The sequence below is a fragment of the Oryza brachyantha genome, chromosome 1, assembly GCF_000231095.2.
Source record: "Oryza brachyantha chromosome 1, ObraRS2, whole genome shotgun sequence".
NCBI classification, from domain to species: Eukaryota; Viridiplantae; Streptophyta; class Magnoliopsida; order Poales; family Poaceae; genus Oryza; species Oryza brachyantha.
In genome coordinates this window covers 33,033,221-33,060,752 of record NC_023163.2, presented here as the reverse complement: position 1 = coordinate 33,060,752, position 27,532 = coordinate 33,033,221, and the positions used below count along the sequence as shown (strand labels likewise).

The following is a 27,532-nucleotide window of genomic DNA, read 5'->3' as shown; positions in this document are numbered from 1 at the left end:
TGTGGATGTAACGTAATTTCAAAATTTCCGCTACTAAAATGTTGTGTATAATACAATATCAAATAATTTCCACTGCCAAAATATAAATGCTGTGTGTGTGTAACACAATTTCATATAATTTATGCTACCAAAATGTTGTGTGCATATAACATTCCTGCTAAGAGGAGGCTACTCCTGAACGTGAACAAAATATGAATTCGCTACATAACACTCTACACCACGAAGAAGAAATAACCGATCGACTGACACAGAAACAAAACGATAGACATAGCCGCTGTAAGGATGATGCTAACTGGTAGCCAATAACATCAACATTTAACAGTGACATGTACTTCCGATTAAAAATGTGCCTTTATTAACTGGAAGCAGTTACAGCCTCATTACATCATTCTTTAAAATAGATACAAAGACACATATTTACTCCCACAAAAGGGTTGCAAATTCCTAAAAAGTAAGAGAATTTGAGCAGAAAGCTCCAGAATAAATAAATAAAAAAATATCAATGAGAACATTGCATCTTGGTGACCAGGAAAAATGAAGATTCCTCTTGTCCCAACAGCTGAATGAAGCCACAGCTCTCACTCCTAATATCACCAGCACCTACATTTTTGTCGTTCAGGGCTGCTTCTGAAAATTGGTTTTAAATTTTGATTTTTACCAAAGATAAATGTTATAAATTATTAGATTTTGGTGGCAATGCTGAAAATGTTGCCATTAAGCCCTATACTTGCCCATGCTCCTTAATGTTGGGCAGGTAACAAAACTAGGACTAAGTTAGATAAAATGATGAGTTGGGTACTCATGCTCATATCCATTGTAGTCATAATATAGCTTTTCACCACAAGCTATATCACGGCAGGCAACCAACAAGACATGGCTCTCACCATCTATATCATACCGGACACATTTAATATTCTGCTTCTTCTTGCCATCCCTGCAAAGATTAACACTTTCAAACTTAGGAATATAGTAGTATTTCCAGTTTCAAGCAATAGTCGCAGTCTTCCTATATTTGAGAACATAATATTGAAGGAATGCAGAAAATATAGATGGTTTGACATGTAAGGCAAACACCAAATTATGTACCTTATGCAATCATAAGAATGTAAATGCAACTACTACCCTTGTTCTTTTGTTATTACTTGATTCCTTAGAATGTATGACGTCAACATTTCTAAAGTTTGGTCATTTTCATGCTTATGACTATCTAGATTTATTTTATACAATTATGGAATTAGATTTATTATAAAAATGTTTCCAAAATATCATAATTTTAGTGCAACTCATTAATATGTTTTAGATTATCTAGCTTTATTTTATACATTTATGGAATTACATTTATCATGAAAAATGTTTTCATAACATCATAATTTTAATGCAACTACTACTCTGTTCTTTATTATTACTTGACGCATTAGAATATGTGGCATCAACATTTGTAAAGCTTGTTCGTTATTATGTTTAAAACTATCTAGATTTTTTTATACAATTTAAAATTAGATTTATTATGAAGTTTTTTCATAATATCATACTTTTATTATTATATCTTACATTAATGTAATAAACAGTGACGGTTAAAATTCCACCCTGAAGGCCACAAAATGTAAAAAACATTAGGTTAAAAAGAGTGTGAAGATAGTACTTACAGAGTGTGGTTATTAATGCCATTAATGAAGCGGGAAATGTTTCCACGTTTATCAGGACAAATAACCAGCCTTTTGGAAGGATCTTCCGTCAAAAGAAGAGTCATTATACTGTCGCAATCATCATTTGCCCTCTTTTCCAAAAAATCAACATCTCCGGTATATTCGGTGATGAAGGTCATATCCTTAATATCAGCATCGGCCTGCACTGTGAACCTGGACATAATCATGGATTGGTTTAATTCTGTGTACTGATACTGAAAAGGTAAATATATCTGATCATAGTTAGTTTAGAATGTACCCCTCGCGTGAATCAAACACTACAAGGAGGGGAGGGCATTCTCCCCTTTTTTGCATGGTTCTGCAAAGTTCTATGGTTTCCTTATCCTCTTTTGGAAGAATCTAGAAAATGGAGAGTGTATCATTACATACCAAAATGCACAACAAAATAAAATTGTTTTAAGTAAACAACTTGCTAACCTGCATACCACCTTGTTCCAGTCTTGCTTGATTGGACAATCTCTGGGCCATACCAGGCATGTAGGTCAGCTCATTACTGAACTTCATGTTTGAAAATGTCATGGCAGTGGCTAGAGAAGCCATTTGTTTGAGCCTTTGAACTTTATCTTCAGTTGGTACATATGGCAGTATCCTCCTCCTCTTCTTGTGCATAACAAGGGGACGCTTCCTTCTCTTCTTGACATCTACACAAGTGTAAAGTAAATTAGCTACGTTAAGGCAACTGCCTGACACAGCTGAAGCACTAAGTCTTGCGGACAACCTGTCAGCCATCTTGCAAACGTTGGATCAATCTTCAAGAGCTTAATTGGTACAATATGTGATAGTCATAGAAATTTTACAACAACTTAATTTAAATGAGTATTGAACTATGGAAAACAGGAGCATCCAAAGTATGGTTTTGGCCAAGTTTCTTGAAGCGTGTGTGTGTATAAATTCTGCTATCTAAACCAAGAGCATGTTTGAGAAGCCGTGCAACATACTTAAAAACACTTCCATTCTAATATCTCAGCGACAACATTTCTATTACAACTACGCATGCTAAACATAATTTCTGGAACGTAAGCTTACTTCGGTGTTATGTCTATCACATTAAGTAGCAAACCAGCTGCTATTTCTTTATTCAGCAAAGTGTATCTAACATGAGCTGTGTTAATGAACTGCTCTTGAATAAAAGTACAACTTTGTAAATCTTGTACCAAGATATTCAGAAACCAGTGATAAGACTAATGCTTATATGGATCATTATGGCAATATGGGAGTTATTTTTAAGGCTAACTGAATGCAGGGCAGATGCATCGATGGGAGGCTGTCAATTATACAACTCGATCGATCAATAAAGCAGCAAGTTCAGGTGGGGACTCTCCCCCCAAGTGAAAGTCAAAAAACATAAATAAAACAGTAAGTTTGCAATTACACGTTCCTATTGCTTTACGAATGCATGCACCATTATAACTCGGCTTAAATGCTTGTTCAATATAGCTTTCCCGCCTATTTACAGCAGGGAAAGCTTTCCCGCGTATTCCCAGTGCTGACATAAGTGAGCATTTCATATTGGAAGGTCGCACTATTGTTTGTTCCTGCCTAGTACATCGACTGACCAGGTATGCAGATAAAACAACTCTAGAATTATCGTACATTGTGCACAGCAATATAAGTAGCATACTAACATAATCTGTACTACTGAACGCTCCTAATGGATACTCCCTCCATTTCAACATACATGGCGTATTTTGTCTGTTAGGACAAGAGTTTGACAAAAGATTAATCTATTAATATATCACTTACTACCTCTGTTCCAAAATAGAAATATTTCTAAGTTGTTTAGCATAGACTAAGGAGATGTTAAAATATTCCCTTTTAGTCAATTCAGTGGTCAGTTTTTGAACTGATTAGATTCCCTTTCTAAGCATTTGATTGGCTTTGTAATCATTGGAATGATTGAAATCATGAGAATCGGTGCAGAAATGTGTATATTGTGGTAAAAAAATTTGAATCCTAGAAATATTTATATTTTGGGATGGATGGATGGAGTATGTGACACAAAAGTATAATAATAAGAAAGTACTTTTGAATACAAATCTAATCTAATAATATTAATTTTGTGTCAAAAATTATATCCTAATTGAGTAATCTTTTGTTAAAATTTTGTCCTAACTAAACAAAATACGCCCTATATTTTTTAAATGTCATCATAGTGATAACCACTCAGATATTCAGCAGTAGCGCAATATGCTTCTTATGTGGCAATTTATCACCACTGCCGCAAGTCTGCAAAAGCGTAAGCCAAAACAACTCTAGAATTGACCTACATTACACATAAAAAGATAGGTTGCACAACAACAGAATCTATACTGCTGAATGCTCCTATCAAACTATCATACTGATAACCAGATGGCAGTAGTGCAGTATAATTATCATGTGGCTATAAAACTATTTCTCACCACCACCACAAAAGCTTAAGCCACACAAAATATATAATGGAATCCAATCCATAATCTCAACCAAAATATCATCAACAAGGCACCCTACGCAATCAAGATGGTTTCGCAATTCAGACTTATGATACAATGGTGCACTTTTCATGACCTCTCCCAATTGCAAAATTACCTTGAAAAATGCTACATTTCTCCACCTCGCCGTCCTCTGCACCCTTCTGAATCCGAAAGAAATCAACGATCTTCGTCTGTGTCATCGGAAACCCTAATACCCCACGCCGCCAAAGACACAACAGAAAGAGTGAGATAAGAACAATCCGGTGCGAGCGAGCACGGGAGTGACAAAGGACGGAAATGACGAGATCGTGGCGGCCTTCGGGGTAACGCACTTTTGACGGGCTTGGAGCGCGGGGCGCAGGACGGGCAGTACCAGGGGCCGGTCGGGACCCTGGCGGCGATGGGGCGGAGGCAGAAGATGTGCCGCCCCCGGTCGCACCCGTCGCACAGCAGCAGCTCCTCGTCCCGCTCCCCGGACCCGCACACGTCGCACCGCATGGCCTCGTAGGCCTCCCGCCGGGCGGCGCGCGCCATGGGGGGCGCCGCGCCGGTGGGCAGGGAGCGCCGCATGACGTCGGAGATCGAGCAGTAGCGGCGCGGTGAGGGCGGCGGGGGCGGCGCCGCCGTGCGCCTCCGCCGGAGCTCCGGCGAGGTGGACGTGGAGGTGGAGACCGCGCCGCCGGTGGTGGCGGTGGACGGCGCGCGGCGGGCCATGGCGGCGGCGGCGGCGGGAGGAGGAGGAGGAGAGGGTGGGTGACGTGGCGGCGATGGCGATGGGCTCACTCGCCGCGCGCGTGAGGATGGGGAGCTGTGTCCCGTGCCTCGGGAGGAATGCGAGGGATGACGCAAGGTTAGTGTAATAATCCTCCGAGGTGACCGTTGCTAATTCTGACCACCCTCCTCTTCACTTTCCCTTTCTATTTTCTTCTCTTTACCATTGCATATTAATTTCTTTCTTTTATTTCCTTTTTTATTTCCTAGTGTGTCTGTGCGGTTTTTATCATCTTCCAAATTTATCTCCTACTCAATTCATAAAATACAGGATGTATTTTTATTCGTTAGGATAAGGATTTAATCAAACTATTAATATATGATTTATGTGACACAAACATATAATAATAAGAATTTTTTAATATGAATATGATAATAACATTTTTGCTTAATTTCTTGTCTCGGTAAAATAAAATACACAATATATTTTAAAATAGTGAGAGTGCATCTTACACTTCGAACTACTATGCTTTGTATCCTTCGATTACATAATATTTATCTCTTTGGATGAGCCTAAGGTCAAAATTTTAGAACCTTGACTAGAAATAATATTTTTAAATATTACTTAATAAGTATGGAGACCATATATATAGATTAATTTTGAATAGTACATCAATAAAATTATACGTTTATTAATGCATATTTTAAAAGCCCTTATCTGGGCACTCGTACATGTATTGTTACATGGTACAAACACATGATCTACCATTGTCAACTGACAAGTTGTCTTGTATCGAATTCGGGAACTAGATTGGTTACTCTAGATAAAATAAAAACGCCAGGTAAATGCAATCACAATCATAATGTAAATGAAATGCATCTTGTTGTGTTAAGAGTTAGTCTCCATTGTTGGAAATTCATCGATCGTTCAACATTATGATTTTGCTCCTAGTCATGGCTGAAACTGGCTTTATCAGATGTGCGTCTGCCCGAAAAGGAGCCGTGTTGTTTTGATTAATAGCTGAGGTTTTTTTTTTAATTTCTAGGAATTTTGTTATCAAATATTCCCTTTATGTATGACACCGTTGACTTTTAGGATTACGTTTGACCATTCGTCTTATTCAAAATTTATGTTCAAATATTCAAAATTATAATGCATACTTAAAGTTCCTATAATAATAAATTATATTATAACAAAATAATTAATAATTGTATATTTTTTGAATAGGATGAATGGTCAAACGTGGATCTAAAAGTCAACGGCGTCATATAAAAAAATATGGAGGGAATATTTACTTTGCGTTGAGCTACACAATAGAAATTCCAGCAAAATTGTATAGACCGGGGATTTGCAGTACTCTGGACCAGGGTTTACCTTTCCAAAGGTGATCCCCATCCCGCTACATAGCGGTATGACTCGCCGAAAGCCCAAAACCAGTCAAAACAACCGCTAGAATTAGAACGAAATTTAAATTTGAACCCTTAGTTCAGGTTCTTCAAATTTGAACAGGATCGATATGCTTGGGAAAATCCTACAAAAATTGATCTCGGGAAGGACTAGGAAGACCGATTTGTATAACTATTTCGTTCGTTCACCATTCAAACATTTTTTCTCAAGGACTGACAAATTTCTGGTTTGTTCACTTATGAATTTGTCATCACGTGGAATCGAGAAAAGAATGTATAGTAGTAATAGCTAAAAGGAAGTCGCAGTACTCCATAGAAAAATACTACTACCAGTAGTCACTAGTAGTTAATTAGATTTTAACTAGCAGTTAATTAGATTTAGATGCGACTAGTTCGTGTCACCGAGGAGACGGTCCAGGTCGTCCCTGAGAGATACCAGCTGCTCCGTCCACGCGCATGCCTCGTCGACTCGAGGAGATTATCGCATTTATATAAATTGTTGGTATCTAATCAGATTGCTGATCTAGATAGCAGCTCTCGAGCTGGAAAATGTCTCTGTTATACCATTGTTCTAGTCTAGCAATTGCATTGCTATTCTATCCTAAAAGCTCTAGAAATCTACCTAGCAATGGCCCCATGCAGTGAGAAAACCCCCTCAACTCACAACTCCTTAGCCAATCTTCTTTCTTGATCCAGTGCATTCCCCATGATCTGGTCCTGGTCTTTTGTGCAGCCTATGAAAGTACCAACCTTCTCACCAACAATAGCTTTTGCGATATTTCCAGGTTTTTGCAAGTTAAACACGACAACTGCAAGATTACAAGACAAATTAGAAAGAATGCAAATCAACTACAGTCTAAAAAAAATGACAGTCTCCTTACCAGGAATGTTGTTTTCTTGGCATAGGGTAATGGCAGTCATGTCCATTACTGAGAGATCTCTTGTTTGCACTTCATGATAGCTCACAGATTCAAGGAGACGGGCATTGGGGTTACGCTTGGGGTCTGCGTCGTACACACCATCAACATTTGTTGCCTTCAGCACTACCTCTGCATTGACTGCAATATGAAAGAAAGAATCATTGCAAGATGGAATAAGCAAAATGAAACAATGTTGTTTATCTGAGAAATCAGTCTAGTAAAGCAAGTTCAAACAGAATTCATGCTAGCATGTTTCTACATGCATAATACACAATATGACTAATAAGTTTCTGTGAAATTGAACTGGTAAATGCACCCTAACATAGCCCGAATAACAAACAGTCTCTGTACTGTGAAGCTATATAGTGGGAAACCAGCTTAAAGACAAATACTTGTCTTGCCTACTTGTTCAACCCACGGGTACCATTTTCATCTTAATATGCACGCACAATGATCTTCATGATTACATCAAACAAACTCAGAGGCGAGGCAACTAACATGAAGAATTGCTGCGGTTAGAACTCTAGTCCTATCACCAGCAACTGACGGGCATGGTGGGTACAATGACAAGCTCACAAAAGTATCTTGAATGTTTTGCTCTACTACTTATCCTAAACCTATGGCATGAAAATGACACTTAAGCACTTGGTATTCACGTCTCTCCAAGACTATTTTGTCCAGGTTTTATGATTACAACAGTTCATTAATGAGAAAACATATAACTCACTTTCTGCGCAACGGAGAGCGGCAGCTGTATCGGTTGTAAAGAATGGGTTTCCTGTCCCAGCAGCAAATATAACAACTCTTCCTTTCTCTAAATGCCTGACAGCTCTTCGGCGTATGTATGGCTCCGCAACTTCTGACATGCGAAATGCAGTTTGGACACGGGTTGGTATTCCAATGCTCTCCATTGTTGCTTGAAGAAATATGGCATTCATCACAGTAGCCAACATGCTGAATTAGAAAAAGAAAAAGACAATCAGATAAAATGGTAAACTTGCTTATGGTGAGGAATCATGATATAGCTTATAGCATGAAAATGTCTTTTTTTTAATAAAAAAAACTGAACATTATTCATACTTACATGTAAGTTTGGAATTACATAAACTGTATATACTTATCGATTGGATTGTAAAATCAAACCATAAGTTTACACTCAAGAAACTGTTCTGATTGGAATTTGGTTCTATGCAATTTAGATGCATCTTAGGCGATGGACTGATAGGCACAATCAGTTATGGTACTACAGATGCTGAACTAGCCAGTTAACATGGTTCACATAATATTGCATATTTCATGATTGCATGCAACAACCAAGGTATGCTGAGATTAAACTCAATTCTTGTGTCATTATTAGGCTAAACTTCATGATGCCTCCACTTCATTTAAAGGGTTCTTGGCAGCTGACCACAACATGTTATGATGATTCAATTATGAAAATATAGGAAACAGGACATCATACCCAATGTAATCTGCTGATGAGCGGTCGAGTCCACTGCATCCAGCCCAAGAGGCCCCACGGAAGATGTTGCCCCCACCAACAACAATAGCAACCTGCAAGGGTTCCCGGTTTTTTATGTACAGCATATAATTCTACTGGAGAAGACAAGAGGAATTAATGCCTGCTACGTACATGCCTAATTGTGTTTCACTTGATTTAATTTCATTTTTCAAACAGGTAATCTGGCAAATAAGCAATAAAAGAACTGAAAGGCAGTGGCACACCTCGACACCTAGTCTGGTGACGGAAGCAACTTCTCTTGCAATTGCCATTGTGATCTGCAACACATACACACTTAGGTTCCATAAAATATTCAGTTTTTAAATTCGAAGATTCTCCCCTAAAAGCAGTCTCACCTTCGGATCAATATTTTCTGTGTGATCTCCAGCAAGAGCTTCCCCACTTACTTTAAGCAATACCCTTTGCCATCTATATGGCCTTTTAGATCTACAGCCTTCATCAAGCATAAGGCTCAATGGTGGCATCAGTGATGTTTGACCCCTGACAAATAAAAGAGGCAAGAGATGCATTATGAGTAACTCCATAATAAGACTGCCTTAACATCAGAAAGAAACTGCTACAAAATTTGAAAGAACATACATGGTCAAGCTGCCAATCTCAACAGAATATGAAGAAATGTCACATTCATAGTTTATCATTCATGAACATGTGCTGTGCAGATGTATTGCACAGATAAATTATTTAAGTTTGACTTGATGACATCACAATAATATTTAAAGATGCTCATGTGCAATACACCACCTTTTTTTTACAGAGATGATTGCATCCCTCTCCTGTTGGGCCTGCCTAACAAACACATTGATAACAGATTGAACTTGAAGTCCACTTTACTGAACATGAAAAGCGTAGTGCAAGGAAAAAATCACCAAGTAATAGGACATCTACAGGAACCTAGATGCTAACTGAAGACTTCCGTTGAAAATTTCATGGTTTGAGATTTTATGTAAAATTTTAACAGGAAATTCTGAACATTCCATAGTTATGCTGTAACAGCCTAACAGGGGAAATCTTGTTACTAGACTACAGATTCTGAATAATTTCTATGACATATCTGAACATGTCCTACCCTTAAGAATCCAACTCCAAGACACTAATGTAGCAAATACAGAAACATCTGGGGGACTACTGCTACTCCTCTTTTTCTTATTTGGAATTTTGGGTCCCCGTTCGGCCGCACCCTCGCTGCCCGCCGCACGCGCCGCCTCGAACCTCAGTGGCCAACTCGCCGCCCACGCCCTCCCGCCAAAGTTTGGCGCCCTCGGCCTCCGCTCGGCTGCTCAAGTGGTCGACACTGCTCCCACTCATCTCCCGCATCTCTCAGCACGCACGCGCCGTCCACCATGCCTCCGCCACACTGCCACCACGTGACGGCTAACCAGCACCTCAACCCCCAGCCAGGAAAACCAACGCCCGTGGAGAGATGGAACCAACCGAACGAAACTGCATACCCGAAGTTCGAGGAGGAGTCGGGGCCGGCGGCGCAGGCCCGCCGCGCGGTGGAGAGGGAGACGGCGGGAGCTCGCCGTGGGCGCGCCGAGGAGGCCGGGGTCGGCAGAGGGAGGGCCACATGAGAAGGCACGGACGTGGACGGACATAGGCGGAGGAGGAAGGACGTCGACATGCCGGCGGCGGCGGCCATGGCTGGAGCGCGCGGCAGCAACCGCCGCGCTGGGAAGGGGGGAGACGAGAAGATGAGGCGCGAGCGAGTTGGGCTGCTTCTCGGAAAGGAAAGCCACGCAATTAGTCAGACGCCCCTCAGATTTTTTTTTTCTTTTCTGGAAACGGATATTACTACTGCCACTGAAGTTGGGCCCAAATGTTACTTCCACTGCAATTGGGCCCATATTGGCCCATGTGGATACATTACTGGGCCCATGACAACAACAGGCCGGAAGCCCACCAGCGTCGGAAGTAAAAGAGATAGTGACGAAGTAACAGTAACATCGATGAGATCCGCTGATTTTTACCGGTTGGTAACGCACGACCTCCGTTTCTCGTGATGTAATAGAAGATGTTTAATTTTTTTTTGTTATAACGTTCAATTATTCGTTTTATTTAAAAATTTAATATAAATATAAAAATTGATAAGTCATGATTAAAGTATTTTTGATAATAAAGTAAGTCACAAGCAAAATAAATATTATTTTCATAATTTTTTAAATAAGATTAATGATTAAATATTACAGACAAAAAAAAACCAAACATCTATCATTTAATGCAGAGAGTACATTCGTAAAGGTACTACTAAACCAGTCGCTAGATAAGCATCAAAGCATGGAGTAGGCAAGCCTAGTAGTGGTAACCAACCAAATGTTCCTGTCTCCGTCCATAAATACAAAGATTGCAGAATTTTCCAGGTGTAGCCTAGTGGTAATACTTACCAAAGTTATTTGTGGATAAGAGTTAATATTTATTACCTACTCGCAAAGTTGGATGGATAGAGAGACACAGGGAGGTTGTACTTAACAAAACTGCCAAAGTTGGATGACAGTGTGGGTAAAAGAGGAGGAAGCCTTCTTGTCTTGAGCTCTCTCTCAAGTTCTATTTGGTTAAGAAAGAGGTTGTAAGTTGGAATGGCTAGAAGAAGCTAGTCATATGATAGAATTAAGATAGTGGGAGCTGCATATTTTCTGATAAAATTAAGATAGTGGGAGCCACACATTTTCCGATAGAATTAAGATAGTGGAAATCGCTTATTTTCTGACTACATTTAATTATTTAATTTAATGCAGGCAAAATATGAGTGGGTTCAAGACATCGAACCCCGGGTCTATAAGGTGAAAGCCACCAACCCTTGCCAAGCTCCAGAACAAAGTTCTCTTCAAGAAGAGGTAATAATAGTATATCACACTAAAAATTCAGTACAGAACAAAGTTCTCCAAATCTTCCTCCTTGTGTTTGTTTGGCCTTCTGTATTTTTTCCCTCCTAAGTTGGTACTTGCATCTGAGTTCGCCAGACTGACTAGCAAGTTCTTGATCGCGTCCATCTCCATCTAACAGCTGAAACACCAGAGGTATGTTAAGGGTTCTTCAGTTGATATCTGAGGGGTTTGATTTATGTTTTTCAGTAACTGACATTTGGCATACTAACCTGCTATCTCGAGGCAAGATCGCCGAGGGCTCCATCAGACGCATCAAGTTAAGCATCACGAGCAACGAGGAAATAGTAAGCTCTCCATCCATCACCTGCTAAATGATACCGAGTATTATATAAACATGAATCAAACGATACTATATAAGTATGAATCAAATGATAGTATATAAGCATGAATCGTGTTCTTAAGTTTCATACCCATTGTTGTGCATATCCGGCAGCTGAAGGCACAACCGGTGAACGAGCTCGAGAAGCCAATCCCCATCACGCATCAGAGCCAGCTGCTGGACAATCCACACTTGGGCATGCCTCTGCAAGTTGGCAGCTGTCAGTCGTGTGGCAGCGCCTCCAGCGAGGAATGCGAAGGTATTGTATGCAAGTCAGTTGAAAGCTCACAATCTCTTTCTGCAATTTTGCATTGACAAAGACAAATAACACTCAGATATCAACAAGCAAGTTTTGTGTTAAGTTCTTTCTTTTGCACGATGTTATATTTTTCTAGAAAATGTTTGCATGTTGTTATATGTCTGTCTAAGGGTCTGTTTTGGAAAAGAAAAATATATATATATCTCAGGTTCCTGAATAGTTTCAAAGGTAGTGCTAACTGTCAAATGACAATGTAGCTTCTGTGGTAATAAATTCATCTTCTGATCATTGATTCCAAGGTCATTTTGGTTTCATTGAGCTGCCCGTGCCCATCTATCACCCAAGCCATGTCACCGAGCTGAGCAAAATGCTCAACTTCATATGCTTGAGTTGCCTCCGCATCAAGAACAGCAAGGTACAACTGCATAAACATGGTTGACTCCAAGATCAGCATATTATACTGCTGTCGCTAACACATATTTCTGTACTTGCTCAAACAGAATAGTACTACAAAGGGAAGCAAATTTACTTCATGTTCGCACTGTCAGGTAACTTGCAACTGATCGTCCATTTATGTTTCTTTGTGATAAATGTTGTTTTCCCTCAACAGTGAAGCCAAGTAACCCAAACATGCATTCTTATTATTAGTTTCTGAATCCATCTTATTCCAGGAACTCCAACCGCTCTGCATAGCAGAAGTCAAGAAATCCAATGGTGCCTGTGGCTTGGAGCTGAGAGCACCTGTCCAGAAAGAATTGGAAGAGGGATTCTGGAGCTTCCTCGATCAGTTTGGTGGTTGCACGAGGGGTGCCTCTCATCGCCGTCCTTTGCTCCCAGAAGAGGTAATATTGGACGCTGGTTACTCTTGCTCCTGTTGCAAAAGCCACCCTGTAATAGAGCAAGATACATTGCATAAGTTTAAGAACTTACATAGGGTAGCTTTGTGTCAGAAATTTTTGCACACACCTACAGCTCAATGTTTCAGAAGACAACATATGTACCCCTTCATATTTTGTGTGCTCTTGTTTGTTAGGTTGAGAACATAATAATGAAGATCCCTGTAGAAACAAGAACAAGGCTTGCTGTTAGGGGATATATTCCCCAGGATGGATTCGTAATGAACTACCTCTGCGTCCCACCAAACTGCCTGCAAGCTTTCAATGTTTTGGATGGCAATACATACATGTGCCCTTCAGTAAGTTCCTCGTGGTGAAACACTACTTGATTCAACCTCAATTTCTTCTGTCCCCCCCCCCCCACCCCCTCTCTTCTGGATGCATCACTAACAGTAACTTATGTCCCTTCTTTAGGGCACATCAACAAACTTGTTAAGGAAAATATTACGTAAGATACAACAAATTAGTAGTTCAAGGATTGGTTCCTCGAATATCCAAGTGAATCAGGTTGATGCAGATGATCTTCAGGTAGCTGTTGCCAACTACATCAACCTGAGAGGAACAACAAAGGTACGTAGTTCATCAGTAAATGAAGTGCACGCTACCATCTTGGTCATAATTGCATCTTCATAATTTTTTCATCATCATATCTCTTGAAGGGTCAAGATGTCACCTTTGCAAGTCAGCCAGCATCAATACGGTGGCAACAGAAGATGAAGACATTTTTCATAAGTAAGAGCTCAAGCTTCTCGTCACGTGGTGTGATTACCGGTGATCCATACATCGGTCTGAATGTGGTTGGGGTGCCTGAGGAAATAGCAAAAAGAATGTCAGTAGAAGAAAGAGTCACAGACCACAACATTGATCAGTTGCAAGACATGATGAATAATGGCCTATGTTTGACATATATAGATGCCAATTCCATCACATACTCATTGGATGAAGGGCAGGACAATCAAAAAAAGAAATACATCACATTGAAGGTTGGAGAGATTGTGAACAGAAGGGTCCTTGACGGGGATGTTGTCTTCCTCAACAGGCCGCCGAGCACTGATAAGCACTCGGTTGAGGCCTTCTATGTCCAAATCCACAATGATCACACCATGAAGATCAACCCACTCATCTGTGGCCCACTTGGAGCAGATTTTGACGGTGACTGTGTCCACATCTTCTACCCAAGGTCACTTTCAGCAAGAGCTGAAGTGACAGAGCTTTTTACCGTGGATAAGCAACTGGTGAGCTCCCATAATGGAAAACTGAACTTTCAGCTCAAAAATGATTGCTCACTAGCACTGAAGATCATATGTGACAAGGAGTACTCCGAAAGGGAAGCAAACCAAATTACAAATGCAATGTTCTCATCAGGGATGTTTCCCCAGAAGCCACTGATGGGTAGACCTTGCTGGACCTTTCTACAGATTCTAGAGATCACTGATGCAATAACACTGGCGGACCATCTTGACAGAGAATCTGTTGGATCTTTAGCTACTGGTGCCATCTCATCGATTGTTTCTATGAAGGGTCCAAGGGAGGCTATAGAATTTCTAAATCTTCTGCAGCCTTTACTAATGGAGTCATTGCTTATTGATGGCTTCAGCATAAGCTTGAGAGATTTCACTGTCCCAAGTCCAATTCTGGAAGCTATTCAAAACAGTCCACTAGAGCTAAACAAGTTCAGGGAACCAATTGTGGACTTCATAACCCATTCTTCTGCCATAGGACTGTTGATTGATCCCAATAGTGATTCTGCCATGAAAAAAGTAGTGGAGCAGCTTGGTTTCTTGGGGCCTCAACTGCAACACAATGGAAAACTATACAGTAGCAGGTTAGTGGAGGATTGCCTGTCTAAGTCTCTGCACAGGTCTTTTAGGAGCATTCGTTGTCACAACCCTTTAGAGGCACATGGTACTGTAAGGAGCTCAATTTACCATGGATTAGACCCATATGAGGCTCTACTTCATTCTATATGTGAAAGGGAGACAATAATGTATGCATCTAAAGGGCTAGTGGAGCCTGGGAGTCTTTTCAAGAACATGATGGCAAGACTCCGAGATGTCATTGCATGCTATGATGGAACCATAAGAACTTCATCTGGCAACTTGGTTCTTCAATTTGGCTCAATGAATCCATCAAATTGTATGACACCAGGTGACCCTGTTGGCATCTTGGCAGCCACTGCAGTTGCAAATGCTGCTTACAAGGCAGTGTTAGCTCCTAATCAGAATAACATAACCTCTTGGGACTCAATGAAGGTGAGAAACTGACCTGATCACTACAGGCCGTTTACTTCAGTTCATACATAGACTGTAATTTTAACTAATAAAATGTTGCTTTTATAGGAGGTATTGCTTACCAGGGCAAACTCTAAAACTGATACCAATTGCCGAAAGGTCATTCTGTATCTGAGCCAGTGCTCTTGTGAAAATGAATCCATGGAAAGAGCACTCACAGTTCGAACCTGCTTAAGGAGGGTCAAAGTAGAGGATTGTACCACTGAAATCGCCATCAAGTATGTACATATTCAGGCTCTCCAATTTTTATGCTTCTGAAATGTAAAGCTAAAAGTTACTGTACATACTTTACCAGAACCATGCATTAATGCTACTTATTTCATGTGATGCAAGAAATTAGGTCACACTTCAAAACTATTGATTTGGCATCCTACTGAACATTTTTGAAAAAAAAATGCAACTCTTTTTTTAAAATAAAATGCATCTCATGGAACTTGACCACTCCAGTCCAGAATTAATCTACTCTATATATACTGTGGAGCTAGAAGCCTATAATCAACAGTAGTTGCTCAGATTGTTTTTTAAAAAAAATTATATATTGTCCAAGGCTCAGAATTGTCGGTGTCATGTTTCAGGTATCAACAGCAAACAACTCAAGCAGCGGATCGTCTTGTTGGCCATGTTCACCTTGACAAGGTCTATCATTCTACTACAAAATTGTATCCATGTCATTTCAGACTAATCACTAAGATTATTAGTTCCTCTTTCTCTTACAGAAGAGATTGAATCAGATGCAAACAACTATGGCGGATGTTCTTCACAAATGCCAGGAGGTTTTTAGGAAAAACATAAAGAAAAGGGGGCAGATGCGTGAAACATTGAGGACAGTAACTTTCGTTCCAAGGTGCTTCAGCCTTTTATTATTTTAGCAAGACAGTATAACAGATCTTTTAATATTGCATCAATTGTTCAAGTCAGGTTCAGTGCTAACATTATCTTATATTAAATATTTATGCATCCCCCCTCCTCCCTATTTTGAGTAAATAAAGAGTAGAGTTTAAGGGAGTACTATGTGTACGTAATCATGTATTTCTTCTTTGCAGTGAAAGAGTGTGTGATCAACATACATATAATGATAGAGAACTTCAAGTTTCCTGCTTGCAGTTGTTCCTCACTGCAAAGATATCTGAATCTACTGAACGAGTTGTCCACTTGATGACCAATGCCATTTTCCCTGTAGTTTTAGACACAGTTATAAAAGGTAAAAAAATATGCATGTGGAATATCCAGACAGTTATTGTGTAAATATCCTAAGCAATTCTGCTCACTTACAAGCCATTTTTAACCTCCTCACAGGTGATCCTCGAGTTGAGGAGGCTAATTTAGTAAGGATTGAACCAGAATCAACATGTTGGGTCCAAAGCTTTGGTGCAGAACAGAAAGGCAAGGTGGCACTGGAAATCACAGTGGAAAAAGCTGTAGCTGCAAAGACTGGCAATGCCTGGGGAGTAGCAATGGATGCATGCATCCCTGTGATCGATCTGATCGACACTACCAGGTCTGTGCCGTATGATATACAACAAGTTCGGCAGGTGTTTGGCATTTCCTCCACATTCGAAAAAGTCACACAGGTACGGTTCCTTCCATTCTCCTTTTAGCTGAAATTCAGGTAACTATAGCTTCTGCTGAAATACTCCTCATGTTGTGCTCCTTTCAGCACCTTTCCAAGGCTGTTGGAATGGTTACCAAATCAGTTCTCCAAGATCACCTGACAACAGTTGCAAGCAGCATGACCTGCACAGGCGATTTGCATGGCTTCAACAGCTCTGGCTATAAAGCCACATCTCAATCTCTGAAGGTTCAGGCACCATTTATGGACGCTACACTATCTGTAAGCCATGCACTTCCATCTCTTTAGTCTTTTGACATCATCACTTAAATGAGCCGGAACCAAGTACTGTTCATAATTCAAATATAATAAAAACATGCTGCAGACATCAACACGATGCTTTGAGAAGGCTGCAGCAAAGGCCTACTCTGATCAGCTGGGCAGCATTGTGTCTTCCTGCTCTTGGGGCAATAATGCAGCAATTGGAACTGGTTCAGCTTTTGAAATCCTTTGGAACAATGAGAACATGGTACCTTCATAATTTTACTTATCAATACCACCCTTATCTGCACAAACGTTTTCAGATGAGTTTTAACTTTTGATCTTTTTAGTCATCAAGCAAGAGTATCCTTGGTGGGTATGGTTTGTATGACTTCTTGGAAGCAGTAGAAACAACAAGAGCAACTGAAGATAAGGCAATTGTTCCTCATAATTCCTGCTTATATGATGTTGACTGCATTCTAGAGGATGAAGCATATTTGGAAGGAAACAATCAGATCGCCTGGACAGACAAACCAAAAGCTGAATTCCTGATGGATTCTGAGGGCAGGACAGGGATGCACAGCACTGGCCAAAAACATCAGAGGAAGCAGACTATGAGTGATTGGGAAAATGATAAGCCAAGTTGGTATGAAGGAAACACTGGGAGTTCCCCAAATTTTACTGTAGCAGGATCAACTAGAACTTGTGGATGGAACAGAAGTACTGATCAGGTGTTCCAGAAAAGGCAACTGAAGATCAAGAGTAACTGGAACTCAGATGCAACACAGCAAGATGATAAGCCAAGTTGGTACAGATCAAATAGCACAGGCAGACAAAACTTCATCGTTGCAGGATCATCCAAGCCAGGTGAATGGAACAGGAAGACTAGCAATCGTGGTCGAGGTGGTGGCAGAGCAATGGGGAGATCAGAGGCATCACACCGTGGAGGTAGTAGCAGTAATAGAAATCGAGGTGGTGGCAGAGCAGTGTGGAAATCAGAGGCATCACACTATCGAGGTAGTAGCAGTAGGAACTGGAAAACTCCGAAAAACAGCAGTACAAGGCAGGCAGCGAGTTATGCTTTTACACCAGTGGAGCAACAGATATCTGCAGAAGTCGAGCCAATCATAAAGAATGTAAAGAGGATCATCCGTGAATCAAGGTATTTTCTAGTCCAATAAAACTTGAAAAGCCACAGATACTACTAAAAACTAGCTAGGGTTCTTCATTTTCTCCCACTAGTATGTTCATACATAAATGGTAAGATGAAAGTTAAGTGTGAGTTCAAATACCTCCAGGTATAAGTTATAGCAACACTTGAAAAATGTCTGCTCTTGTAGAGAACAGGTGGTGCCTTCTGCTTGTAGCCCTTACAGTCCATCTCTTTCAATACTTTTCAGGGACGGTATTAAACTTCCTCAAGATGATGAGGTGTTTATTGTCAGAAATATTCTCATGTACCACCCAGAGAAGGAAAAGAAGATAGCTGGCAAGGGCAACTACATAACAGTAAGCAACTTGCCTTATTGAACATTTACGCATCAGATGAACCGAAAATGGAAAACAATGAAGACTCATTTCCTGCTTATAGGTTGATAGGCACCAGGTATTCCAAGGAAGCAGGTGCTTGTATGTCATGTCCTCAGATGGATCAAGAAAGGATTTCTCCTACAAGAAGTGCCTTGAGAACTACATCAGAGTTCACTACCCAGATGCTGCAGATTCATTCTGCAGAAAATACTTCAAATGATGAACCATAGCATGTGCAGTTTCTGCTGCACTCATGTATTTGGTGCCCACAAACTTATCTACTCTACTTCACTATGATTGAACAATGGTCTGTAATTGTGAACTCGTTACTTCAGAAAACCCCTAAATGCCTAGACATTTAAATTTTTTCTATTGCATTGCGACTGATATATTGGGAATCATTACAAAAATTCAAGGGCACACTTTAAGTTGACAGCAACCACCAAGATAAGATGCCTAGTCTCAAACATTAGTAGTCATACTCATATAGAGTTTCATGTTGAGCCATATCACAATGTTTTCTTTTAGACAAACTATGAATTCGAAGTTGATGAAACATTTAGAAGCAGTATAATCATAGACCAGTCATTAAATGAAAATTTTAAAACAGCAACTGATTCTTCTTGGAGCTAGTGAACCCAATAGGTTTGCATGCTATGCTAGTAATGTGGTGAAAAACAGATATGGACTAGCAATGAAGATTTACACTGCTGCACATCAGTAAAGGTTCAACTTACTTCTGATGCTTATGCAAAATCAAACCTTCAAATTCTCAGGTTTCAGTGGTAACCACGCACACATACACATAGGAAGTGGTGATGTATGGAAAGTTACTTGAAAACACCAGCCTAGAACTTATGCCCAACATGACTGGCTACTGAACAAAACTAATGATACATCGATGAATTCCTGGTTTTATTACTTCTGCACTTTCAACTCCACAATAAACTTTCAAGGACACTAAAGTTTGAAATAATTTAACAGGTGCATTATCTGCATCACAGCGCAGCTTGGCAGCTAGGTAGCTACAGCAAAACTCCTGAGATAATCATGGCATCATTAAGAACAAAACCAACGGCTACCTTTCCTGACAGTAAAATTCACAACTCAAGAAGCACCTACTCCGACCTTCGTCTCCGCCGCCACCTTCCTCTCGCAGTCTTCAAGGTACAATTTGAGAATTGCAAGCCTTGCAGTCTCAAAGGCACAGTATCCCAGTGCAGCGAAGCAAGCGCTGTGCAACACCCTCGGACCAATCCCCCGGGACAAGCCCGTCAGCCCCTCCTCGGCAATGACCTCCTGCATCGTGCCCACCACAGTGCGGCTCCCCTGGGTGCCCACCCTGGTCATGAGGCGCGTCTTGACGACGTCGAGCGGGGTGGTGAGCGCCGCTGATATCGCCCCCGCGAGAGCGCCGCACAGCACGCTCTCCCCCGGCGTGAGGTTGTCCTTGTTGCCTTGCTTGAGAGTGAAAGCCTTAAGGTACTCGAAGGAGGAGTAGCTGAGGACACCCGCCGGGAGGTTGCGGAGGAGGGTGGCGGCGTAGCCGGCGTAGAGGCCGAAGAAGCCATCGGTCTGGAGGATCTGTAGGAGCACCTGCCAGGAGCGGCCCTTGGCGGCGCCGGACTGGAGGCGCTGGGTGATGAGCTCCTTGGGAACCATGATGGCGGAGGAGGAGACGTTCCCGCTAGCGCCGGCGAGCGGGGGCACGAGGAACGGGGGCAGGTGGGGGCGGAGCAGCGACTTGGCGAGCTCGCACGTGCCAAAGTAGACGGCGGAGGAGGATGCGGAGCCGAGGATGACGGCGGAGAGGCCGCGGTAGAGGCCGAGGGGGCCATCGGTGCGGAGGATGTCGAGGAACACCTCCCAGGACCCCCGCGAGGCGGCGCCGGCCTGGAGGCGGGTCTTGACGGCGTCGATGGGGAGCAGCGCGGCGTAGGTGAAGGCCCCCGCCGCGGCGCCGGCGCACGCCCCGATGGCGGCGCGGGCGAGCGGGGTGGGCGCGGCGGCGGGAACGGCAGCAGGCGCAGGCGCGGCCGCGGGCGGGGCGGGGATGGAGAGGGAGGAGGAGGAGAAGACGGGGCCTGGCGAGGAGGCGGGAGGCGGGTGGAGGAGGAGGAGCGAGGTGAGGTCGGAGAAGAGGGAGGGGAAGTCGAGGTGGGGCTGGGACTTGGAGCGCGCGGCCATGGCGACGGAGAGCGACTCCGTCGAGCTCGTCGGCGGCATGGTCACCTCCACCTCACACCCACCGCTGCGTGGAGGATGGATGGGTTGGAGGAGACGAGAGTCCGAGACGGAGGACGGAGGGAGCAAGGAGGAGATGACTACGAGGCCAACGGGCTCACTTAATTCTGGGCCCTGGGCCGTTTGAACAAATTTGATGATTTGAAATTTTTTTCGTGTTTAAATTGTTTTTTTATAATTATGAGAAGGATACGTAAGACCATCTAACTAAATGATACTGAGTCAACGATAGTTGCGCAAGATATCAAATAATCAAACATCAATTAGTAAAGTGCCAAAAAATCAGCAGCCTCACTTTTTTTTGCTTCATGCTTAAAGGCTAAAATTAATTTTTTTAATCTTAAATTCGAAATTGATTTTGAAGTTTTGTCGTAATTTATTTTTAGACTTGATTTTTAAATCACTAAAAATACATATATAAAATTAATGTATATAAGTTATTTTTTAATTTATAAATGTCGTTTGACTGTTTTCCTCCCTGACCAAATCGCTTGGGCCGTATGGCTCGTTGGATCACCTCTAGATCATGATTCTCATTGGAATGGAATCAGTTGGATCACTCCTAATTCATGAATCTTATTGGATTGTTTTTACTAATTTTGACCTGTTTTGAATTATGAAAAATTCATGCATTAGGAAGGAATTTAAATTTTTTTGGGAAAAAAAAGGAAACCACGGAGGAATTGAACTAGATCATGTCACACTTTTCTGTCCAAAATGAATGTTACAAGATTTTGTTAGCTCCTTTGAAAATAATTGAAGTGTCTGGCATTAGGGCAGTTTCATTTCAGAAATTCTACCACAGCCTAACACCATCATCATCATGTACATAAAATGGCTGGGAAATGGTTGCAGAAAATTTCTCTGAATCTTTACACCTGCATTGGCCATTCAGCAATTCATCACACAAATGAGAAAAAAAGAGGGGCTAAGCCTCACCTAATAGTTTCACAGCCCTCCCTAATTTGTCTGACAGCTCTATGTACATGACATCAGGGCAGAGCCACAAGCTCCACTTGGAAGATCATGGATGGAAAATAAAAAAAAAAAGAAACAATTATCCACACTACAGGACCAAAAAAGAAATTTTCTCATCAAGGCCTTGCAGATGATAGTGGCAAGGCCTCACAAACTATGGAGCTTCACTTGGTGTTCTTCCTGTGGGAGATGGCCTGTCAGCATGCATGCCATCCTCATGTCATCGAGCTGACCGGGTTGATGCTGCTGATGACACTCTTTCAGAACTTCTCACGTTGTATCTCTCGTATACCTTCTCCCGGTTCTCGTTCCACCAGTTCTCTGCTTGATGCTCCCCGAACCGTCTGCGACTGCACAAAAAGATAGATCAAATTGGACGTTATTTATGAAATGTGCTATGATCCAAGTACAAATGCTACGCCATTTATGTGCAATTGCTGTGCTACTTAATGTAAAAGACGGCAAGAAACAGTTCATTAAGCACTTAGACAGTTGAACAAAGGAAGCGTATTATGTTTTATGTTCAGGAGCATATCCCAGGGTGTAAGGCTCACAAATTGATTTACAAATGGATATTTTAGTCAAGTGATGCCATCTCTGATTGTAGGAGGAGCAAACAAAAAGAAACCACCATAAAAATATTTAAGAAAGAAGATAAGAGATCATGATTTACCTGAAGCGCACCCTCTTCAGATCCCGAGTCCCATCACGAAGTGTTGTCAGCGTAATGTATACCCCTGGTTCATATTGTTCAATCCATTCAGCCTGAACTTGGTTGCTGGACAGTGATATCGTCCCTCGCGGTTTGTAACCATCTTCACCATTTTGAAGGGACCTAGCATCCCTGCTACTGCTATCATCTGCTTTACTGCTTGCACTGAACAACTCATCACTACTGATCCGTGCCCTTCGATTTGAAAGTTCACTGTCATTAGGGCTTGAAGCCCGATGGCTGTAAGTGCTTACTTCACTATGTTCGCTAATACTACCAGGTGATTTATGTTGACTTGAGATCCCATTTGCATGCAAGGATCGTCCTGTGTTCAGGCTAGGTGTGTTCAAAGTGCTGATAGACTCATTTTGTAGCTGGTGGATGCCATTTGTGCTAGAGTAAATAGCAGCATGCAAGTCTGTGCCATTTGGAAAATGTATTTGTTTTGATTCATTGCCATCATAGGCTCCCTGATCTGGAGGCAGTCTTTCAGCCATATCCTTGAGCTACACAAGCCAAAGCAAAAATCAGACGCAACAACCATCAAGGAAAAGGATGGCAATAACAAAACTAAAGCGACACTTAACTGAAGAAAACTCAAACGAATAGTCTGAAAGGTTAGGTACCAATTACAAAAACTCCTTTCAGATTTAAGATTTTTAAAGATAAATGGAAATTTAAGTCCTATATGTTTTGATATCAGCATTTCATGTAATCTACAACATTAAAAACTTTCTGCTCTTGCAATATGAAAGTGAAGTGAATCATACAGCTTCTGTTTCTAGTAGAATGATTACACATTTAAAACTTCCGCCACAATTCCACGAACCATTAGCATGTACGTTTTTAACCATAATGGATCACAAACCAGGAATACAGTGCCCAACAGTTATTAGTTAAGTATCAGTTCATGGTTCATATGGATAAATAGAGCACAAAGCCCACAGGTCTTACCTGAGCTGTTAGCGATTTTATGACTTCCTTTGCAGCTTTGGACTTTGAAGATTCTTCTGCAACTAGCGTCATGGCCTCTTGTACTTTCTTGGCTGATTTCTGCAACTCAAGTTCTTGAACCTCACATCGGTGCCTCAGATTGTCAACCTAAATAGGTACAGCATTTAATTCTTTAGTCACATAATAAAGAGCATACCAAAATTAGACTTGCACATAAACAAAATAAAATACCTGTGCACGGAGTCTTTCAACTTCCTGATTTAACATTTCATTTGTTTTCGCAAGATTATCAGCAGCACCTTTTCCGATAGAAAGACCATGAGTTGTTGGAACTGGTGTGGTAGAACGGGGTGGACTAGGCTTGCGAGAGAAAGGAGAAACAGCCCTAGAAGTGTTTACTGATCGAACTGCTGATGTGCGCACTGCTCTTGGAACTGGCCTGTTCAGATCAAGCCCACCAGACAGAGCAATATCTCTAAGCTGAAGAAGCGAATTCATTTGAGGTGTACGAAGAAATGCCAGTGCATCTGTTTTTTTCCCTTGTTTTGCTGCCTTGCTATCTAAACTTCTGATCATATCCAAATTACTTGGTACGATTGCTTTTGTCAATCTAGCATCAGAGTTGCTTTCACCTGAGTGGCGAGGTATGTTCTCTTTCCTTTTACTAATTGTACTAGAGTCTACAGCATTGTTCAATTTCAAGAAACAGGAATCACAAACACGGTAAGGTTTTGCAGGATTAGGAGCCAATGCAGCCCTCAAAGCCTTCCTTGATGTGCATGCATTACAATGGACAAGTCCACAATTATGGCAATTATGCCGCTTTCGGGTGAACCCAAATGGTTGTCGACATGAAGCACACTGCGACTGCTCAGCGCCAGAGACCCACTTATGCTGGCATATAGCAGCAGTAAAATTCGCACCACAAGCTATGTGCCTAACAGACCTATCTCTCAATGCCTCAACCAGTGTAGGTATTTTTCTATCCTCTATATCCCCATGACCTAGTCTTCCATTGGCTCCTTTTCCCCATGTAAAAACCTCGCTCTTAATTGTCAAAACTGCAACATGGTAGGAACCACAGGCAACTTGGACAACGTTTTCACCCAAAATATCTTCAACTAAACATGGAATCTTACCATCTGAACGAGGATTTCCAAGCTGACCATAAACTGTATTACCCATGCTCAAAACTTTTCCAGATGTTGTGAGACCCACAGTTAAACTATGGCCACATGCTACCTTGTGAAAATCATAATCAATAAGTGAAGCCACACATGTAGGCTTGAGTCGTGGTTCTTTGTCACCATGACCAAGTCGATGTTTATCACCATCTCCCCATGTGAAGAGCTTTCCCGAAGATATACTTGAACTTGACTGAGTCACTATAACTTCTACAATGGCTGCAGTGTGCCATACACCACATGCAACAGAAATTGTTTTCAACCCTGATAAAGACTCGACCTCCCTTGGGCATGAAATGCTTTCACGGTCTCCATGGCCTAAAACTCCAAATGTGCCATCACCAAAGGTAAATAGCTGGCCCATTGTTGTAATCAAAGCTGTATGCCACGTTCCACAAGATATAGAAGATACTTGAAGACCATCCAGTGCTCCTGAAATTCTTTTAGGAATCCAGTGGCTTACATCTGTACCATGGCCTAGAAGTCCAACATTATGTGTTCCATCTCCCCAAGTGTACAGTTCCCCAGCTGTTGTCACAGCACAAGTATGGAACTCCCCACAAGCAACGATATCCACATTGCAAACAGCTAACGATTCAACTAGACGAGGATGAATAGAATCTTCTCGTGACCCATGGCCAAGGCGTCCACCGGATTCTTCACCCCATGTAAAGACTTCCCCGTTTTTTGTGACCAAAGCAGAATGTTTAACCCCGCAATCCACATGATATGCATCAAGGACTAAATTCGATTCCAAAGGCTTAGGTCGTAGGACATCGGTCCTCACAGTTGACCTAATTACTGTATCAGAACCAGTTCGTACAGAGTTGTCACAAATAACTTCACCCCATACATACACGTCGCCTGAAGAATCACAGTCATCTTGCGCAGAACCGTGACTTGATGTACTAGGGGCACTAGATGTGCTTACTCTGATAACATCTGACGAAGCCCCTTTAGTGTGCATATTTATCACATCTGATCACCAGGAACTGCTATTGCATGAGTAATGATGTTGACTAAATGTTGAAAAATCTGCACATGTTTAACAGCAACTCAGTAAAATTCATTATGCATCACCAAATGTATACAGTAATTTTAATGAAATAAAAATATAGGAAAGAACAAGGAGTGAGTAAACTTTATGGGGACAAAATTTCAGCACCTCATGAACCTGAATGTCAGCAATACATGAGGTTATCCATTAATTGTGAAGGTACACCCGTGCTCCTAGAGAGCCAGATTTAAAAATGACTAGAACAGGTCTACTGTTTATGATGCCAAATGAATTAAATCCCTGTTATAGTTTGAAGGTTGTCTGTTTACTCAGTTGTATATCTTATGATATGATGTAATTGACCAGTTATTTTAGGCTCACGTTCTAAAATGGTACACACCAATGATCAGTATTTATCACAAGCAATATGGAATGATTCTGTTGAAATGCATGAACTCACATTATACACCTTCATCCTAAAAAGGATAAGGCCGCTGTGCAGTACAGGATAGCAACTCCAACTACACTTTAATTGACTATAACTTCTACCGCACTACATGATACAAGTGAATCCCGATCCTCTATATCACTTATAAATCCTTCCTACCTGTTCGGAATTGCTAACTAAAGCTCCGCAAAATGGGAAGCACAGAAACATACCATTTTGAACATAGGACACAACCAAGAACGCATCATGGAAATTAGACAGGCATATACATAACAGGACTGCTGTTTTATCCCACAAATCCAGCACATCCTTAGTCGAATCAGCATAGTATCAACATTCATAAATCCGTCTGCGTAACCAATTCACCAGACTTTGCATCTACAATTCCCAGTGACGAACACAAGGCGTTCTCCTAGGCCCATTCACTGACAAGCGCACAAGTAATAGCAATTCCAAGTCCAATTAAACACAGAACAAATCTTATACAGCAAAGCCCTCACAAAGCTCGCACTAATCTAATTAAGCAATCACTAATCAGAACAGAAGCCACAAGCTAAGCCCTCAAACCTCCCTCCTCGCATCCTCAACTACAACCACCACGGCGCAAACACTGAAAGGGGACTCCTTTCTGGCCATTTCTGCATCGAACGTAGACGAAAAGCAGAAAAGATAGGATATTGCCGTACCTGACGAGGCAAGAATCAACGGAGCGAGCTCCCCAGATAGGCCGCTGCGCAACCTCCGCTCCTCCTAGATCCGGACAAACCCAAGCAGGAAGGAGCGGGGAGCAGAGAGGCCAGACAAGCCGGCGGCGCCGCCGCGCCGTACGCTGGGGTTTGGAAGCTGCGGACGGAGTCCAATTCCACTCCCAGCTCTTCCCTGCCTTTCCGAGGAGCTCGTCTGCGCGGTGGAGTGGGGCGACCAGACACCGGATAGCTTCTGCGGTGTCTCTCGCGGCGGCCTTGCCTTGCCTGAGCAGCCGCCGCCGCCGCGGAGGTCGCTGGCTGGCCCGGTCAAGCTCTGCCGCCGAAGTTGCTAGCCCGGGCCGCTCCGCCGCGTGCCGAGCAGATCCGGCCGCCGGCGAGGTCGTCGGCCGAGCGGCGGAGGACTTGGGGGAGAAGCGGCGGCGAGACTAACGGAAGCCCTGCCCGTGCCCGGCGACGGAGGAAGAAATGGGAGGAAATGGGAAAGTGGGCGGTTTTATATAAGTTCACTTGTTCTCAGGGTGTTTAGTGTAAAACTTTGGAGCTACATGTAAACCAAGATAGATTTTTCATTTATTATCCTCCGTAATTTTCTGTATCCGTGTTTT

At 41.9% G+C, this 27,532-nt stretch overlaps 4 protein-coding genes across 4 annotated transcripts; 1 reads left to right on the top strand and 3 right to left on the bottom strand.

Moving 5' to 3' along the window:
* Positions 1–334: 334 nt before the first annotated feature.
* On the bottom strand, positions 335–4,993 carry LOC102713966 (probable Histone-lysine N-methyltransferase ATXR5). Its single transcript, XM_006645285.3, has 6 exons — positions 4,489–4,993; positions 4,272–4,364; positions 2,124–2,347; positions 1,945–2,045; positions 1,647–1,859; positions 335–934 (listed from the first exon to the last, which is right to left on the bottom strand). The coding sequence occupies exons 1-6, from the start codon at positions 4,868–4,870 to the stop codon at positions 775–777; spliced, it is 1,173 nt and encodes a 390-aa protein (XP_006645348.2). The 5' UTR covers positions 4,871–4,993; the 3' UTR covers positions 335–774.
* A 1,788-nt stretch (positions 4,994–6,781) lies between these two features.
* LOC102722363 (uridylate kinase) lies at positions 6,782–10,456 on the bottom strand. The gene is made up of 7 exons (XM_040520471.1): positions 10,165–10,456; positions 9,052–9,196; positions 8,920–8,973; positions 8,657–8,748; positions 7,922–8,148; positions 7,156–7,332; positions 6,782–7,083 (listed from the first exon to the last, which is right to left on the bottom strand). The coding sequence occupies exons 1-7, from the start codon at positions 10,353–10,355 to the stop codon at positions 6,935–6,937; spliced, it is 1,035 nt and encodes a 344-aa protein (XP_040376405.1). The 5' UTR covers positions 10,356–10,456; the 3' UTR covers positions 6,782–6,934.
* Positions 10,457–10,590: 134 nt separating this feature from the next.
* On the top strand, positions 10,591–19,039 carry LOC102722080 (DNA-directed RNA polymerase V subunit 1-like). The gene is made up of 19 exons (XM_040519984.1): positions 10,591–10,647; positions 11,449–11,547; positions 11,751–11,904; positions 12,476–12,591; positions 12,677–12,724; positions 12,848–13,018; positions 13,210–13,371; positions 13,487–13,642; positions 13,732–15,324; positions 15,412–15,581; positions 15,939–15,999; positions 16,080–16,207; positions 16,407–16,564; positions 16,660–16,934; positions 17,021–17,194; positions 17,298–17,441; positions 17,524–18,335; positions 18,574–18,682; positions 18,765–19,039. Exons 1-19 carry the CDS (start codon positions 10,591–10,593, stop codon positions 18,921–18,923), a joined length of 4,746 nt encoding a protein of 1,581 aa, XP_040375918.1. The 3' UTR covers positions 18,924–19,039.
* Positions 19,040–19,389: 350 nt separating this feature from the next.
* On the bottom strand, positions 19,390–27,090 carry LOC102714243 (PH, RCC1 and FYVE domains-containing protein 1-like). Its single transcript, XM_006645286.3, has 6 exons — positions 26,907–27,090; positions 23,823–25,810; positions 23,592–23,738; positions 22,599–23,143; positions 22,200–22,275; positions 19,390–20,287 (listed from the first exon to the last, which is right to left on the bottom strand). The coding sequence occupies exons 2-6, from the start codon at positions 25,740–25,742 to the stop codon at positions 19,811–19,813; spliced, it is 3,165 nt and encodes a 1,054-aa protein (XP_006645349.2). The 5' UTR covers positions 25,743–25,810; positions 26,907–27,090; the 3' UTR covers positions 19,390–19,810.
* Between the last annotated feature and the right edge of the window lie 442 nt (positions 27,091–27,532).